The sequence below is a fragment of the Eptatretus burgeri genome, chromosome 12 (assembly GCF_056783735.1).
Source record: "Eptatretus burgeri isolate ZD-2024b chromosome 12, Ebu_testis_v1, whole genome shotgun sequence".
Lineage (NCBI taxonomy): Eukaryota > Metazoa > Chordata > Myxini > Myxiniformes > Myxinidae > Eptatretus > Eptatretus burgeri.
This window is the reverse complement of record NC_140972.1, coordinates 11,748,495-11,764,215: the sequence shown is the minus strand read 5'-3', so window position 1 is coordinate 11,764,215 and position 15,721 is coordinate 11,748,495. Positions and strand designations below refer to the sequence as shown.

The 15,721-nt window shown below is 45.2% G+C and overlaps 1 protein-coding gene across 7 annotated transcripts in view; it reads right to left on the bottom strand.

Moving 5' to 3' along the window:
* DYSF (dysferlin) overlaps positions 1–14,577 on the bottom strand; it is a 180,390-nt gene extending 165,813 nt beyond the window's left edge. For 3 of the 7 annotated variants that reach the window (XM_085849530.1, XM_085849528.1, XM_085849531.1), the window contains exons 1-2: positions 14,387–14,577; positions 13,737–13,792 (exon numbers count right to left, since the gene is read on the bottom strand). In XM_085849530.1, the coding sequence (XP_085705656.1) occupies positions 13,737–13,792; positions 14,387–14,486 (156 nt within the window). In that variant the 5' untranslated portion in view covers positions 14,487–14,577. The remainder of the gene's footprint in view (positions 1–13,736; positions 13,793–14,386) is intronic. The other 4 variants (XM_085849527.1, XM_085849529.1, XM_085849532.1 and 1 more) reach the window with 2 other exon arrangements.
* Positions 14,578–15,721: the final 1,144 nt, after the last annotated feature.

Below are 15,721 nucleotides of genomic sequence, written 5' to 3'. Positions count from 1 at the left end.
AAGCCACAGGAGTGTCTTTGGGCAATCTCAGCCACAACCTGATATGATGGCGTACTTGTGCGTCCAGCCTGCGTAGAGTCCCTCTCTGGGCTGCTCCCAGGACAAGCCCGTGCTGAAGTTTGGGTACAAGATGGTTTCTCAGCATGAATATTCATTGCTGAGGTTTCAACAGAGCTCGTCTCAGGTTTCTCAGCCTCTCTTCGAGGACGGAACCATTGGATGGCACCAATCCCCAGGGCTGGAACTGAATTCAAAGATATTTTACCTTCCTCGCTGGTTCTGTTCTCCAAGATGGAACACATCAGAGGTATCCACCAAGTAGCGTTTTGCCTTTGCGTCGATGATATTAGCTAGAGTCACACACTTCACGTTCAACACCAGACCTGCCCCAGACAGTAGACATTGCACCACATCCAAAGACCATTGGAGCCCAGACGACGTTCGTGCGCACAAGACGAGGTCATCGGCAAAAGCCAACGCGGGCACAGTCGTCCCTCCTAGTCTTGCCCCCACTCCCTTTGGGATGTTTCATATCAGCCTGTCCAAGACGGAATTGAACAGGTTTGGGGAGAGGGGGGGTCACCTTACTTGACTCCTCGGGTCATTGAAATTGGTAAGTCGCGACAGCAGTCCAAGTAAGTCACAACCATCGTACGACTGCTCGATATATCGGAGGAGGGGAGGCGGAGCACCCATCCAAGCAGCTGCACGAATTACCGCACTGTGGTTAACGGAGTCAAAAGCTTTGGAAACATCCAACACAGCGAGACGCAAAGCTTGGAGGTTTTGGGTTGCATCCCGCAGAATGGCATAGAGGAGGATGATATTTTCGGCACACCCTTCCCCCTTCCGAAATGCCTGCTGAGCAGGGTGCAACTCAAAGGCAGATGAGCACCGTTTGGCAATAATTTTATGGAATAGATGCACGAGGAAACTGCCGATCGTGATTGGGCGGAACTCGGAAGCATTCTTCGGGTCTTCAACTTTTGGGATGAGTACCGTTCTGTCTTTTGAGACAGTGTTAAATATCCTGCCAGCAGCCACAGATTAAACAGCTTACTGAGGCAGCTGTTGGGTATGGAGTGTACCAGCTGAGAGCAGATTCCATCCACACTGGGTGCACCATTCTTCAACAGGATCTTCTCTGTCGCCAAGTCTTGGGATGCAATAGGACGCACCAGCTGCCAAGGCACCTTGGTATTTTCTGGATGTTCAGCAACCGTTTCTGACTTCTATTCAAACGTGCCCCTCCAGAAACGGTGCATCTCTGTGGGATCCACGACATGTTTGCTCCGAGCCCAAAATCAAGCAATGCACTGTCTGGCAGCAAGTCCCGGGTTCACGCGGAGGAGCCTCTCGACAGCAGTGAACTCTGTTCTCCAAGCACACCTTTTGGTCGCTTTGCAACTTTCATCCTCAGCACGGGACATGTCTGGTTTGTGTGTTGCAGTCGCACGCGTTTCGCCATCGCTCCGTTCTTCTCACGTCATCTTTCCGAGTCTTCCTATTACGATTTCTGGTGCCCCCGACTGGGTGGTCTTTTCCTCTCACGCTAGATAACATCAGTTCCGTGATGACCTCAAGCTCAGCTTGAAGGTCTGAGGCTTACCATGTGCAAGCAGCCAAAAGGGCATCTAAACAGTGCTCGCACCACAATGTTGTCCCTTTTGGTAAGCCACTGACATATCCGATGTTGTCCCTCGAGGGTGCACACGGCGCAGGGGGGAGCCCAGCCTGCGTGTTCTGACCCTGGGCTCGCTCTGTCACTTTTGATTGGACCAGGGTTTTGTAAGCAGCCTGCCTCCACTTCCCCTTGTTGGCCTCCAATGACCGTCCGGGCACTAACTGGAATAAAGCTTGATTGACGAATTTGATTCCATCACATATTAGTTGCCCCTCACGGATGGCAATGGCATAAACCTCGTCGTCGTCCCAATGCACCTTTACTCGCACGGGGAGGTGGGACGCGTGGATCACCAAGGGGTGCGCCCTTCGTCTGTGCACCCCGAGACTGGTCCGAGTCCCAAAGGACCGACCGCAGTCCACGGAAACGCACACACTCGTGACCTCGAGCCCCCTGTGGATCCAGCACCACACTCTCTGGAACGGCCGCAGGGGTGGCGGCGTCCTCCCTTTTGTCAATGCTTCCAGCCAGCACTGCAGAGAGTGTTGGCCGCGGGAAAGGGGAGTGCATCCCAGATCCACGGCAAGCCTGATCTCTTCTTGCTGCAGCCCCCATCGGTGACTGCTCCTACTCTCAACATGGATGCAGAGATCTTGGGCACGTTGGGACCAGAGCCCCGAGGCATTGTAGATCCGTTTTTCGCAGAAGATGTCGTATGCAAAACAAGTCGCAAAAACCACCACAGCGCTCACTCGATCAAACCTCAAAACTCGAGACCCATAGGATCCTCTCCAGAAGTCCCACGAATGCTCTATGGGATAAAGTTCCAGCTATTGGGAGAGCCATGGAAGAAGGGTACCTTTGTCCTAGTGCTCCTCAAACCACCTGGTGACAACCTTGTGAACTGGAGCATTGTCATCCTGAAAGACACCCCTCCCAGCAGGGAAGAAATGCTTCATCATGGGATGCAGATGGCTCAGGCCAACAACAGTGCACTGCATCAAACCATGCCTCGAATGGAATGAATGGAATGAATGGACCCAGGCCATGCCAGGAAAATGTACCCAACACCATTATGGAACCACCAGGACATTTTACTATTGCAAGCCGACACTTGGGGCTGTAAAGCTTCTTGGACCGTCACCACACGAGTATACTGCCATTCATCAAGAACATGAAGAACAAATCATACCACATCACGTTCTTGCACTGCTCGGCAGTCAATTTCCTTCGCTCCCTGCACCACTGGACTCGCAAACAGGCATTTTGAGCGGTTTCTGCTCAGCAACCTGGCTATCATACCCTGCCCTGTGGAGTTCTTCTGACCATTTGACAATACAGGACACTCACGACCAACATTGAACTGCGCACACAGTTTGTCCACCATTACTCTCCTGTTTCACTTCAGTCCAGACAAATTCCCACGATTCATGTTTGTCAGGTAGGCGCTTCCACTCAGTGGCCCTTCGATGACACCTTTCCATCTTTTTCCCAGGCTGACATCATCTGAGTTCATTGTAACATATCACTTTCCAAAGCTGTAATCATAGAAACGCCTGACAAATGTACACCAACAATTATACCCAGTTCAAAATCATTGAGTTCTCCTCTTGCGGCCATTCTGGTTCTTGAGACCGGACTTCTGCTGCAGCTCCCTTTTACAGGGTGTTCCAAAAAGACCCAGCCAACTTTAGTTAATATATTTTGAACCACAAATGATGCAATACCCTTTGGTTCATGTGATACAGAAACTGTTTTGTGCAAATCATCAATTAAACTTCAATGTGAGCAAAGTTTGTCATGCAAAGGACATCGATGCGATACACGAGTTATTCCCATGTTCAGCTCTAAGTTTGCATGCAGCTGTGATCCAAGAATGATGCAGCAGGTTTGCCACCTTGGTGTTGTGGACAACATCGATGACAAACCCACACAATAAAAAAATATATATATATCAAGGGGGGGGTAATGTCTGGTGATTGTGGTGTGCCAGGTGGGTGGTCCATCTTGCACAATCCAGCGAGCGGGAAATTTTTCATTCAGGACGGCTCGAACGACTTGGGCCCAATGAGAGGAAGCGCCGTCCTCTTGAAACATGATATCTGGTTGCAGGTGTTCAATCTGTGGGAAGGCGAATCCATCCAACATGTTCATGTAAATTGTTGAAGTCACTGTATACTCTTCAAAAGAAAAAGGGACCCACCAAACGGTCATGGAGAATGCACGCCACACATAGACCTTTGGACTGTCACGAATGCATTCAATGATCACACGGGGGTTTTCAGAGCCCCACATCCTCACATTGTGCCAGTCGACCTTCTCCGATACATGAAAGCAAACTTAGTCTGTGAACATGACTTTTTTTTAGGTAATCTTCATCATCCTCTGTGACTGAGCATTTTCAAGGTAAATACGATAGTGTGGAGGTAGTACAAGGTAAACGGGTCTGTCATTTGGTTTAAGTCCCTGCAGCATCTACACCTTACAGGCGTAAAGTTCGTCTTTTATGCAAAATCCTGTGTACAGTGGTGGTTGGTAGTCCCAGTTCTATGGGTGCGTGTCAAATTGATTTTCTGGGACTTTGGTGAAATGATTCATGCACTCGTTCAACGTCTGCTGCACTTGTGCTTGGTCGACTGGTACTTTGTTTCTGACAACTTCCAGGTCAGGTATGGGAGCATGCGCCAGAGAAGCGAGTCACTGCGTCCACTTTCCGCCGGTACAACAGGGGCCTCCGTCTGGCCATCCCCCAGGCAGATGCCAGGCCCGTCCCCATCTCCTTGAGATGCCGATCAACCTGCTGCAAACCACCAAGCACGTGGTCAGCCCATTGGCCTCCTCCACTCTCGAGACTCCCTCGTTGAGAGAATCTGGTGAGCAGGATCAGCATCAGGAAAACGAGCCACATGTCCATACAGCTGCAGCTGACGCTCACGGACTATGCAGGTAACAAATCTCATTTGAGTCTCTCTCAGCAACCGCTCGTTGGACACAAAGTGCGACCAGAGATAGCCAAGGATTCTCCGAAGAGACCCGGTACCAATGGAATTAAGTCTGTCTCAGATCCTTGGTCAAAGTCCAAGTCTCACATGCATAGAGCAAGACTGGAAGCACCAAGGACCTGAAGAATCGGACTTTCATCCTCCCGCACAGGTACCGGCAGTGCCACACCCCATTATCCAGTGATTCCATGACTCCCAAGGCCCGACCCAGACGTCGATTGACCTCTGACTCACAGCCAGCAGAGACATGAATATCACTGCCAAGGTAAGTGAATCTCCACGACCCCATCCTCACCACAAACAGGCACAGACAGGACAGCAGCATCCAAGATGTCATCGAAAGCCTGGATCTTAGTTTTGACCCAGGAAACCCATAATCCCAACGGCTCAGACTACTCATTCAGCACCACGAGCACCCCCAAAAGGATGTCTATAGTCTTCGCAAAGATGACTGCATCATCTGCGAAATAAAGGTCGGAGATCTTGACATTTCCAAACAATGCACCACAGCTTGATCTCTCTGACATCCCCTTAGAATCCAGTCCATACAAGTGCTGAAAAGTGTGGGGGCCAGTACACACCCATGAGGAACTCCAGTAACAACTGGAAATAAGTCAGAGATGGTACCACATCTCACAGCACTCTCAGTACCAGAGTAGAGTTCAGACATCAGATCGATCAGTTTTGGTGGCACCCCACGAAGACCAAGAATCCTCCAGAGGGCATCCCGATTCACTGAATCGAACGCTTTACAGAGATCAACATAGGCTGCAAGCAACCACTGCCGAAACTCTCATCTGCATTCGGTGAGGACCCCAAGAGCAAGGATACGGTCAATCATTGACCACTTTGGTGTAAAGCCTGACTGCTCTGGACGCTGGTGCTCAAGCAGATGGTGGCGAACCCTATCAAGAATTATCCAAGCAAAGACCTTGCCCGGCACTGAGAGCAGCGTCAACCCTCGGTAGTTGTTGCAGTCTTGGTGATCACTCTTTCCTTTCCAGAGAGGACAAGGAGGCCCTTCTTCCAGTCAGTTGGGATGATGCCTGTGTTCCAGGCAGAGCACAAACCTGCATACAATGACACGAGTGCAGCATTTCCACCAGCCTTGAGAAGTTCAGCATGGATGCCACAGATCCCTGGAGCTTTACCCCATTTCAACCGGTTCACCGCAGCCTGTGTTTCCACAAGTGAAGGTGGACCACAGTTGATTGGAGGTCAGCAACAGTTATTGCAACACCCCTGACATCCAACTTGACAGCTGGTGGATCAGACTGGTACAACCGCTCAACGTAGCCGGCCCAGCGGGCCTTCACTTCAGACTCCTCTGTCAAGAGCCAACCACTCTCTGCTGACTGCAGTAAATGAGGGATGGGCTTGGACGAACGCAATGCACGAATTCCCCTGAAAGCAGGACGAGAATCACTTGACCACAGGTGATGCTCGACCACCCAGATTCCTCGCACATGAGCCTCCTTGTCCATCCTTAGCACACAGTTTTACGCCTCAGCTCCTGAAACAGTTCAGCTCTGCAATTCAGCCTGGCCCTGCGACTCTGGTCAATGGTATCCAGTGTCCCTTGAGACAAAATTCTTCTTTGCCCGACGGTGAGTTCCAAGACATCCACCAGCAACATCAAGGAAGGTGGTCTTGAAGGCACTCAACTCTTCAGGACCTCCCAAAGCACCCAGACCCCCCCAAATCTCCACTCAGCTTGTTCGCAAACTCCTCAGCTCCCCTCTCATCCTTGAGCTTGCCGACATCCAGCCTCGGCTGGGATGGTACCATTCTCCTGGATTTAAGGTGCAACTGCAGAGTTGCTACAACAAGCCGGTGGTCAGTATTGAGGAACTGAGCACTCCGGTCGACCCTGCAGTACTGGATCATCCTTCAGCGACCATCAACGAGGACATGGTCAATCTCCTTTGCCACACCGCCAGCGTTGGAATACCAAGTCCAGCGATGAGCTTATGGGCACTGAAACCATGAACCGGCCCCCCTAAGTCCATGACTTCTTGCAAAATCAAGGAACTTAGTGCTATTCAGGTTCACAGTTCCTGACCCATGGGGACCAACACACGTCTTATAACGATCCCTATCAGTTCCAGTCGATGCATTGAAATCCCCCAAGATGAAGTGCATCTCGTCTGGGGCACTGATCAACCACAGACTCGAGCGTGGCAGCGAATGCATCCTTCACGGTGAGATCACTCGCCTCAGTCGGAGCACAAACAGAGACCAGGGAAATGACACCTAAGGAGTGACGAATCCTTAGTCTCATAATACGCTCGTTGACCGATGTTACCTCAATCATCATTGAAGTCAGTTTATTGGACACAGCTACAACAATTCCTTGGGCATGGTAACCATCACAGCAACCAGACCAATAGTAGATGTAACCACCCACCATGATAGTTCTGCAATCCGGTCTCTGAACCTCAGAGTTCGTCTTTTATGCAAAATCCTGTGTGCAGTGCTGGTTGGTGGTCCAACTTCTCAGAGGGCACGTCAAATTGATTTTCTGGGACTTTGTTGAAATGATTCACGCACTCGTTCAACGTCTGCTGCACTTGTGCTTGGTCGACCGATACTTTTCTGTTTCGGACAACTTCCAGTCTCCTTAAACCTCTTGTACAACTCTTGTACTCATTCGTGATGGCAGATTCCTTTCATATATTGTTCGGAAATTACGCTGAACTTGCGTGTCGGATCTCGTCTCGATGAACCATTTGACACACTGAGCTTTCTCCTGTGGAGTCGACATTTTCTTCTACATTAAACCACCAGACATAAAAATAAAGAAAACTTAGTTTCTGTATCACATGAACTAAAGGGTATAATTATACAATTCGTGTTACTAAATATATTTCAGTTCTCCAGGTCTTTTTGGAACACCCTGTATATACACGAGATTCAAATATTTCATGCGCGAGTCAAGTACGTGTGGCGGCCCCATACTTAGCATACATGTTTTACGGCCTGGCGTTTCAAAGTTATTTTTTTGGCCACGATCTGATCAAGTGTGACAAACAGGAGGTGGTGCATTCATTTACAAAGGTTGAAGCAATGAGTTTCATGCAACCATTTATCAAATAAAGCTTTATAAAATTGTGGTTATTGTGTTTCAGATGTAAAACGTTTTAATATATTCACATATAAAAATAATGGGAAGGGGCACTTGTGAAACGCATTATAAAAATACGAATCATAAACAGATAGAATTAAATATCGAAGATTAATCCGTCAAATTACCACCTTTCATTGAGGCCTGCCACTCACGAACCGGTGTTGTCAACTATACGGGTTCCAATAAATGATTTACAGGTGTGCAAAATGCCATAATGTTAATTTATAGTGCATTGCACTTACAATGCAGTGCACCTGTAAAGACATCTTTCTGTTACTCCAGGTGTTGTGTGGTATAACCAAGCATCACAAAACGATTACATGTCGTTACGGGTTTTGAAGACCGATAAAACTCTATTGTCAGAGCAAGGCGTTTTGATTTATAGGGCGTGGGGAATTTATATCTGACGGTTTTATTATCCTTTCAACTTTTTTGTTTTTAAACCAAATAAAATAAAATTTCTATACAACATAGGCACATACCTCAACTTTTTTAAAATCAATTTTGATTCTTTATTTCTTAAAAATTACATCAGAAAAATGGGCCCCTTTAGAATTCGTGCATTCACTCACGACAGCAGATCATCAAATTGTTCATTACCGCAAGCGATGTCGCTTGATCAATAGAGCGGATGGTTGCAGTGACATTTGTCTTCAATTCATCAATCGATGTTGGATGTTCCTTATAAACTTTGCCCTTCAGAAATCCCCATAGGAAGAAATCGGATGGAGTAAAAGCTGCCAAATCAAAGTGTGCCTCTGTCAGGATGACCTTGTTTGTGAAATTGGCATTCTCATTGCATTAAAAAAAAAAAATTAACTCATTACATTTAAAGTTCTCCATCATTAAAAACTAACAAGTATTATCTGAAAAAACAAAGAAAATAATTAGTTATGCCAAGACTGCTTCCGGCTGGAAAGATTGCAAATGTGTCACATATAAATGCCCCACCCTGTAAATAGTAAAACTAGTTGCGCTTTCATCTATATCGCCAGGAACAAAATAAAAACCAAATTGTCAATTTGTCCGATTTCCAGAACAAATCTGTGAGTAGATTGTAATCTCAAGAGGGCCACATTTTAGGGATGTTCATGTGCGCACATGCTCGGAAGTTTAATGTTCAACCTTTTGTGGTCAATACACATTAAACATTCGTGTTCAGGGGGGGGGGGGACCAAAAATTTTCTAAAAGAAATATGACAATGCAAAATGTAACTGCACCAACAAAATAAGCATCCCATGGAGGTGAAAGTGGATTTGACAATATGTACACAGCACATGGCTGTGTACAGAGTTCATGGAGAGGTGAAGGGGGCAGAGAAGAGCCCAAGAACCTGTCTGGAGCATGGAATTACGTCCGGTGGACCAAGTCGGGAATGTCGACAACTTAATGACGGACATTGAAAACACCTCCGTAAAAAAAAGGACACCAAGTGAGAATTACGGTTAATGATAAGTTTGCAATTCAACCACCATCCCACATTCACATCTCCAAGGACAATTCAGTGAAATAAGGATGCAGAAGACGCTTTCTATCCCGCAATTGTTCACTTTATGCAACTATACGACGGCTATCAGCCCGACTAATCATTCAAAGGTTCAAGCATCACTTACGCTTACTACATTCCCCTCTACTGGATGAGCTTCAGAAAAAGATTCTGATTAAAATAAATAAATAACATAAAAAAGGTCATTGGAGAAGAGGTGTTGCACAATTTTGGTGGAAACTGGCAATTGGAAGAGCAAGAACCAGCATGTGGAAGAGTGGCAGCTATTTCTGGGAATGACTGTGCTGAGCAATGAAATATGACAAATTGTAAAGTGTTCATGGCTGTGCAAGAATTCACTTGTACTAGTTTACCGTTGGGAAGCGTGTGGTGGGGTGGGGGTTGGGGGAGATCCACAGGTGAACCAAAGCTCTTACCATTACTACAAAATTGGTATAAATTGACATCACACCATGTTAATAAACCACAAACACAAATAAACACAAAGCCCACATCCAGCAAAGACAATGGGGAAGCAGCTGCAGGCTTCAAACACGTGATATCCAAGGGAATTAGTGTGCAAAGAATGACAAATTGGACAATTACACACCTGCCACAGCAAGCTGGTGGATTTACGAGGACAGTCGAGTTGGACTTCGCTTGGAGGTTTTAAATGATGGAAGCATTCTTGCAAAATTGCTTTGAAATCATAAACTACCATAAATCGATACACATATGGAAAAAAAAAAAATAATATCTGCAAGTGTTGTTCACAAAACAAAAAATAAAAATTCAAATTTTCTTTCAAACGTATAAAAGATCAGTCAATGGGTGTGCTTTCCATTAATCAAGAGGCCAAGGAAATTTACACACCTAAAATATACATCATGGTAGGGATATAAACTTCAAAAACCTGATCAATGTTTGAAGGAGGTAACAATATGACCCATGGAAGACTTTGTAAAACCCAAAGATGGCAAATTATGGGGATGAACAATGCTGGGAGGTCCCACAGTGAAATTAGACAACAACTTGGCTTCAAGCAGACTTATCAGAAGATTGGTCTGCAATCACCAATACACCAATTGTTCAAGACTAGCATCAATCTCGACTTATTGTGACCTGAACCAGAGAAGATGCATGCCTGATCAGGTTTGTCAGATTCCTTTTGCCACAAGCAGTGTTGTGGCACGAAGGGAAGTGCCCGCAGACGAGAACTGTCCAGAACCAACAAACTGATAAGAATCCCTCTTCTCGCCCCAGAACCCCAAGCAGCCTGATTGGCATTATGCCAAGCATGTCACCACTGGAATCTCATTCTGAAGGAAGATCCATTAGTTTGATGAGAATTTCTTCTGCATACGACTAATAGTAGAATTCAAGTTTGGCAGCAACAACCGATGCACCCAACATCATGGTACAATCGAAATGGCCTGACCAGCCTATACAACCAAGTAAATGGAGTCTGAACCACACATCAGCCGATACACCAAAGCCAGTACAGGTGGAGTCCATCTTGTTTGGTGGTGGTTCAGTTAGGATATGGGTCTGCTTGTACGAGATTGTAATCTTGACCTTGTCACTCCACAGAGTAATCTGACAGACAAGTACTGGAGGGATCTTTGAGATAGTGTTCAACACTTTGACAAATATCCACATCTCACATGACATGTATTCCAGAAATGCCAATACCAGAGCCTACTACCTTCACCATGCATTTACGGACTTGTGACATTAATCCATCACAAGTGCCCTGGCCAGCAAGGAGTCTTGATTTATATCCCACAGAGCATGTTTGGGACATTCTTGGGTGTAGATTTGAGAAAATTGACCCTTCTGTGGAGACATTTGCACAGTTTGAGGCTTCTTTGCACAAGGAATGACAAATCCCTTTGGATTCTCACTGGCGGCTTCTTCTTGGGATGAGAGTTGAAGCGGTCATTCATTCAACTTTGAGACCATTCATTCCATTCTGACTTCAATCGATATCATTCACTCGTCTCGAGTCCAGCATAACACAATGTGTTGCCAAGCAGGTCCATATATATATATATATATATTATATATATATATATATATATATATATATATATATATATATATATATATATATATATATATATATATATATATATATATATATATATATATATATATATATATATATATATATATATGCAGTGATTTGTCGACCATGCATACTTTATCAATATGAGGTTATATTTTGATGAACGTTATGGTTAATGACAAATATCTGTTATTGCTGTGATCCAGGAGAGAGGAGAAGAAAGAAGAAAAATAAATAAATAAAAACCAGTGTTGAAATTTTTTTTCCTCCTGTGTATACAGTACTTTGCAAAAGTTTGGATTATCCAATGATATTCATAACTCTGGGGTAAATTCATCAAATTACAAGTGAAAACAGTCATACATTTATTAATGTAAAGTAACAGCCTTCATCAAAAGAAACTGCTTCAATAAACTCGAGTTCACAGAACACATTACGCCACTCCGTCTTGAGAAACAATGGACATAGGCGTGGTCTACAAGCAGCAAATGTGATTAGTCACGAGTATGTAAAGTGTATGGATATGATGTCCAAGTACTGCTAAACGGAAGGTCTTCAAAAGCGTCATAGAAGATTTGTGTTCATGTTCAAGTATACAATTCAATTTGAAATAAAATAAGGATTTTTTTTAGGTCAAAGCAAAATTTTTGCACGTTTACCACCATTGATGCAGCATCTTATGCACCACCTTATTCAACGTGTTACATACGTTCTTCGTACCAATTTGTGTCCTTCATGACGTCCTTAAAAACAGTAATTTTTCAATTTTGTTTGACTGCCAGAGAGGCAGACAGACCCGAAAAATTATCATTCTCCCTGCACGATTCAGACAAATGCAGAGCCAAAGTACTGCTAAACGACATGTTCAAAATAAAACATTTAATTGAAATAAAATTGTTCCTTCATCATAAACCGATGTTTGTACACAGAAGGACACAGACAGAAGTGAGCCAATTGCTCAACTCATTTGGTTTTGTGTGGAGTAAAAACCAGAAGTCATTTTATAGTATCGGTGAATACTTTGTGGGTCTGACATTTGCCTTCTTGAGTGCACTCACTCTTGCCCACGCTTCCTGCAGACAACTGAAGTACTCAGAGGAATATTATAACAAATATCCTGTAATATGAACATTCCGCAGTTCTGCAAGGTTCATGGTTTTCTCTTGTTCCTCCATTTCCAAGTAATCCCACATGGCCTTGATGGGACTCTGGGAGTGGCCATTCTCACACTGACCACAACAGCTGTAAACTTCTCAAAATACTGCTTTTGGAGGATAAGATATTGGAAGCATTTTGGATCGTCTTGTTGGAAAATGAATCTTCTTCCTATAAAATGATTTACACTCAGAACTGCTCGGTGCTGCAGTATCTGCTTGCACATCCCTTCCCATCGATTTTTATGCGTTTTCCTTCAACAAAAGCTGAGAAACATCCACAGACAGTCAGAGCCTCCCACATATTAACAGTAAGCTGCAAACATTGCATGTCATGTCATATTCTCCAGGACTGAAGTGTGGGAACTGGCATCTCTAAAATTCAAAAAAGTTCAAACTTCGATTCATCAGACCAGAGTACCCACTTCCATCATTGAGTCACCCAATTTTTGTGGATTTAAAATTCAGTCTTTTAACCATATTCAGTGGTCTATTTGCCGTGTTATTGCTACAGAAACATCCTGCAATCAGACTTCTGAGCACAGTGCTGGACAAGATGTTAAGGTTCAGACCTGCTCCCATTTCGTCAGCTGCAAACTTCATTTTCTTGTCATGTACACAAAGCAACTTCAAATGCTGGTCTCGTCTTGGAGAGATTCTTCTGCATCTTCGCTTGTCTTGTCTCGTACCGAGCCAGTTTATTTCAGGCGCTGCAAAGTGTACCTCACTGAAAAGTCCTTGAGCGTGAGCTGCAGCTGTATGGACATGTGGCTTGTTTTCCTGACGCTGATCCTGCTCACCAGATTCTCTCAGTGAGGGACCCTCGTGAGTGGAGGAGGCCAATGGGCCAAGTGTGTGTGCGTGTGAGTGTGCATGACATGCATGACCACATCTTTCAAGTTACAAACTCCAAGCTTAGGGTACAAATACAACTTTGTGTGACTGCTGCCTAACACTGGGCTGTGGGGGTGGGGCATAAACCCTTCATGTAAATGTGTACTGGAAAGCACCACCTGATGGTGGCAGAGGGTATTACAATTTCCAAACTTCCTTTGGCTACAAAGTGTTTTATTCATATTTATCTTCCCACACAACAGTGGGTAAACGTACGAGTAATATCATAAACATAACCCCACATGTTCATCTGAGTCCATCCAGAGTGGAGATTCATACAGGGGGGGAGGGGGAAGAGTATAAAGGGACATCACAATTATTAATGTTTGATTGTCTCTGTCTCTGTCTCGTCCGATTGCAAACATCTGAATGAATCTCACCTCATTCCACACGGGATTCAAATCATTCTTGATTACACGGGTCTTCTTTTTCTCACCTAAACAAAAACAAATGGGCGAGTTGTGCAAACAAATGTTGATGAATCCAGCAGTTAAATACAGTGCTCTCATTTCCAGGTGTTGAGACAGGTAAATGGGGGGGGTGGGGTGGTGTAAGGTTGTGCCATACCTTAAAACCATGGAGGAGGGGGGGGGCACAGATATTTGAAGATGAACAGTTGATATAAACATTGGAGAATAACCAGAGAAAGATTGAGTGGTGAGTGAAGATCAAGGGGGAAAATATGGGTACAATTTATCATAACCACAATCATTGGTTTTAATTCAACCACAATGAATAACCAATCCGTAGTTTTACTTTATCAAAACCACAATGAATAACCAGTGGTTTTACTTTATCAAAACCACAATGAATAACCAATAAGTAGTTCTACTTCATTATAACCAGTCAACAGCCAATGTGGTTTTAGTTTTTAAACTTCGAGTCGATGAAACTCGAGTAAAGTCAAATCATGTTCCATCACATCGATTCAACATTACAAAGACGGGTCGAGCACTGGAACCTGGTGGTACCACCAAGCAAGGAACACCCCCCTCCCCCCCCAAAAGAATAAGAAAATAAATAAAAAGACCTTGAAATATGATGGACACGATGGGGTCACTTCGCCGGACACCCCTCTCCACATTTGGAAGATTCCTTGCCGAGATGAGCTCGAGACGCAGTGTCGCCATGGTCTGCGAGACGGTCCAGTCAACTCATTTGCCCATTTGTTGGTTTTGAACCGTTTTTCCGCTGAACCGAGAAACCCTCCAATGATTTCCAAGAGGAAACGGCAGAACCACAAAGCCCTCCCAAGCATTTGGTGCGCCCGACTTTGGAACGCCCCACCGAGGTTCCATCGAGGGAGTGCGGCCAGACTGCAAATTCCAGGTGTCAGGCTCGCAGGACCTGGAACCCAACCCCGACATACAGGTGTGTCGGCCTCCCGATACTCGAACCTGACCACCTCCCTCTTATCCCCACGCATGAATCCTGACCCACAAGGACAATTATTCCTGCAGCTCGTGTCAATTTCACACAAAACAGATAAATACAATCTTTTCCCAATGGGAGACCACGGCCGATCTCATGAGCACCAAGTCACGAGCGTCGTGACGACATACTCTGGATGGTTTGCCATTACATCCCCAGCAAGTAGGGAAATAAATGCAGAATTTTGTCAGAGAAAGGGCATCTCGGGGTCTTCAATGCTCAAAAAGCAGATTCGAAGGACGGTGCACTCAATGGAAGGTGTTTCCTGCAGAAAACCAGGAGGGTAGTTTTACTTCGGAACTCGAACCCAAGATAGAGAACTCACAGGACTCCAGTCCTCTAAAAATATAATGGGGGAAATCGAGTGTTGGGGGAGGGTGGTTGGGTCCAGGGAGGTTTGCTATTATAAGCCAAGGTGCACAAAACAACCCCCAACCCAAACCATCCCCAACTGCTCCCCCCTCCCCCCAACCAACGATGAAATAAGTACTCAAAACTCAACATTTATTTTAATTATCGTCTCCATAAAAATCCAATTGAATGAAAAGCAGATATTACAAATAATGAAACAAATGACGTCATCAAACCAAATCAAAGTCTGTGACGCATTGAACAAGGTTTGACGTGGAAGTGACTTTTGATCGGAATTACGGTTCATCAGGTGAACATTCACCTTGATCACGTGGACGATGTGAATCATTAAACATGGATGTCCGTTACACACCCTGGATAACTTGGCACGGTCAAACATCATCACGCTCGAGTCTTGGAAACAGACCGAGAATGACCGGACACTGGATTCTCTCATACTTGGGACACCATTACACTACTGGGTTCATGATTGGTGAGGAGACACAGAGAGAGAGACAGACACACAGAGGGAGAGACACAGAGAGACAGACACACAGAGGGAGAGACACAGAGAGACAGACAC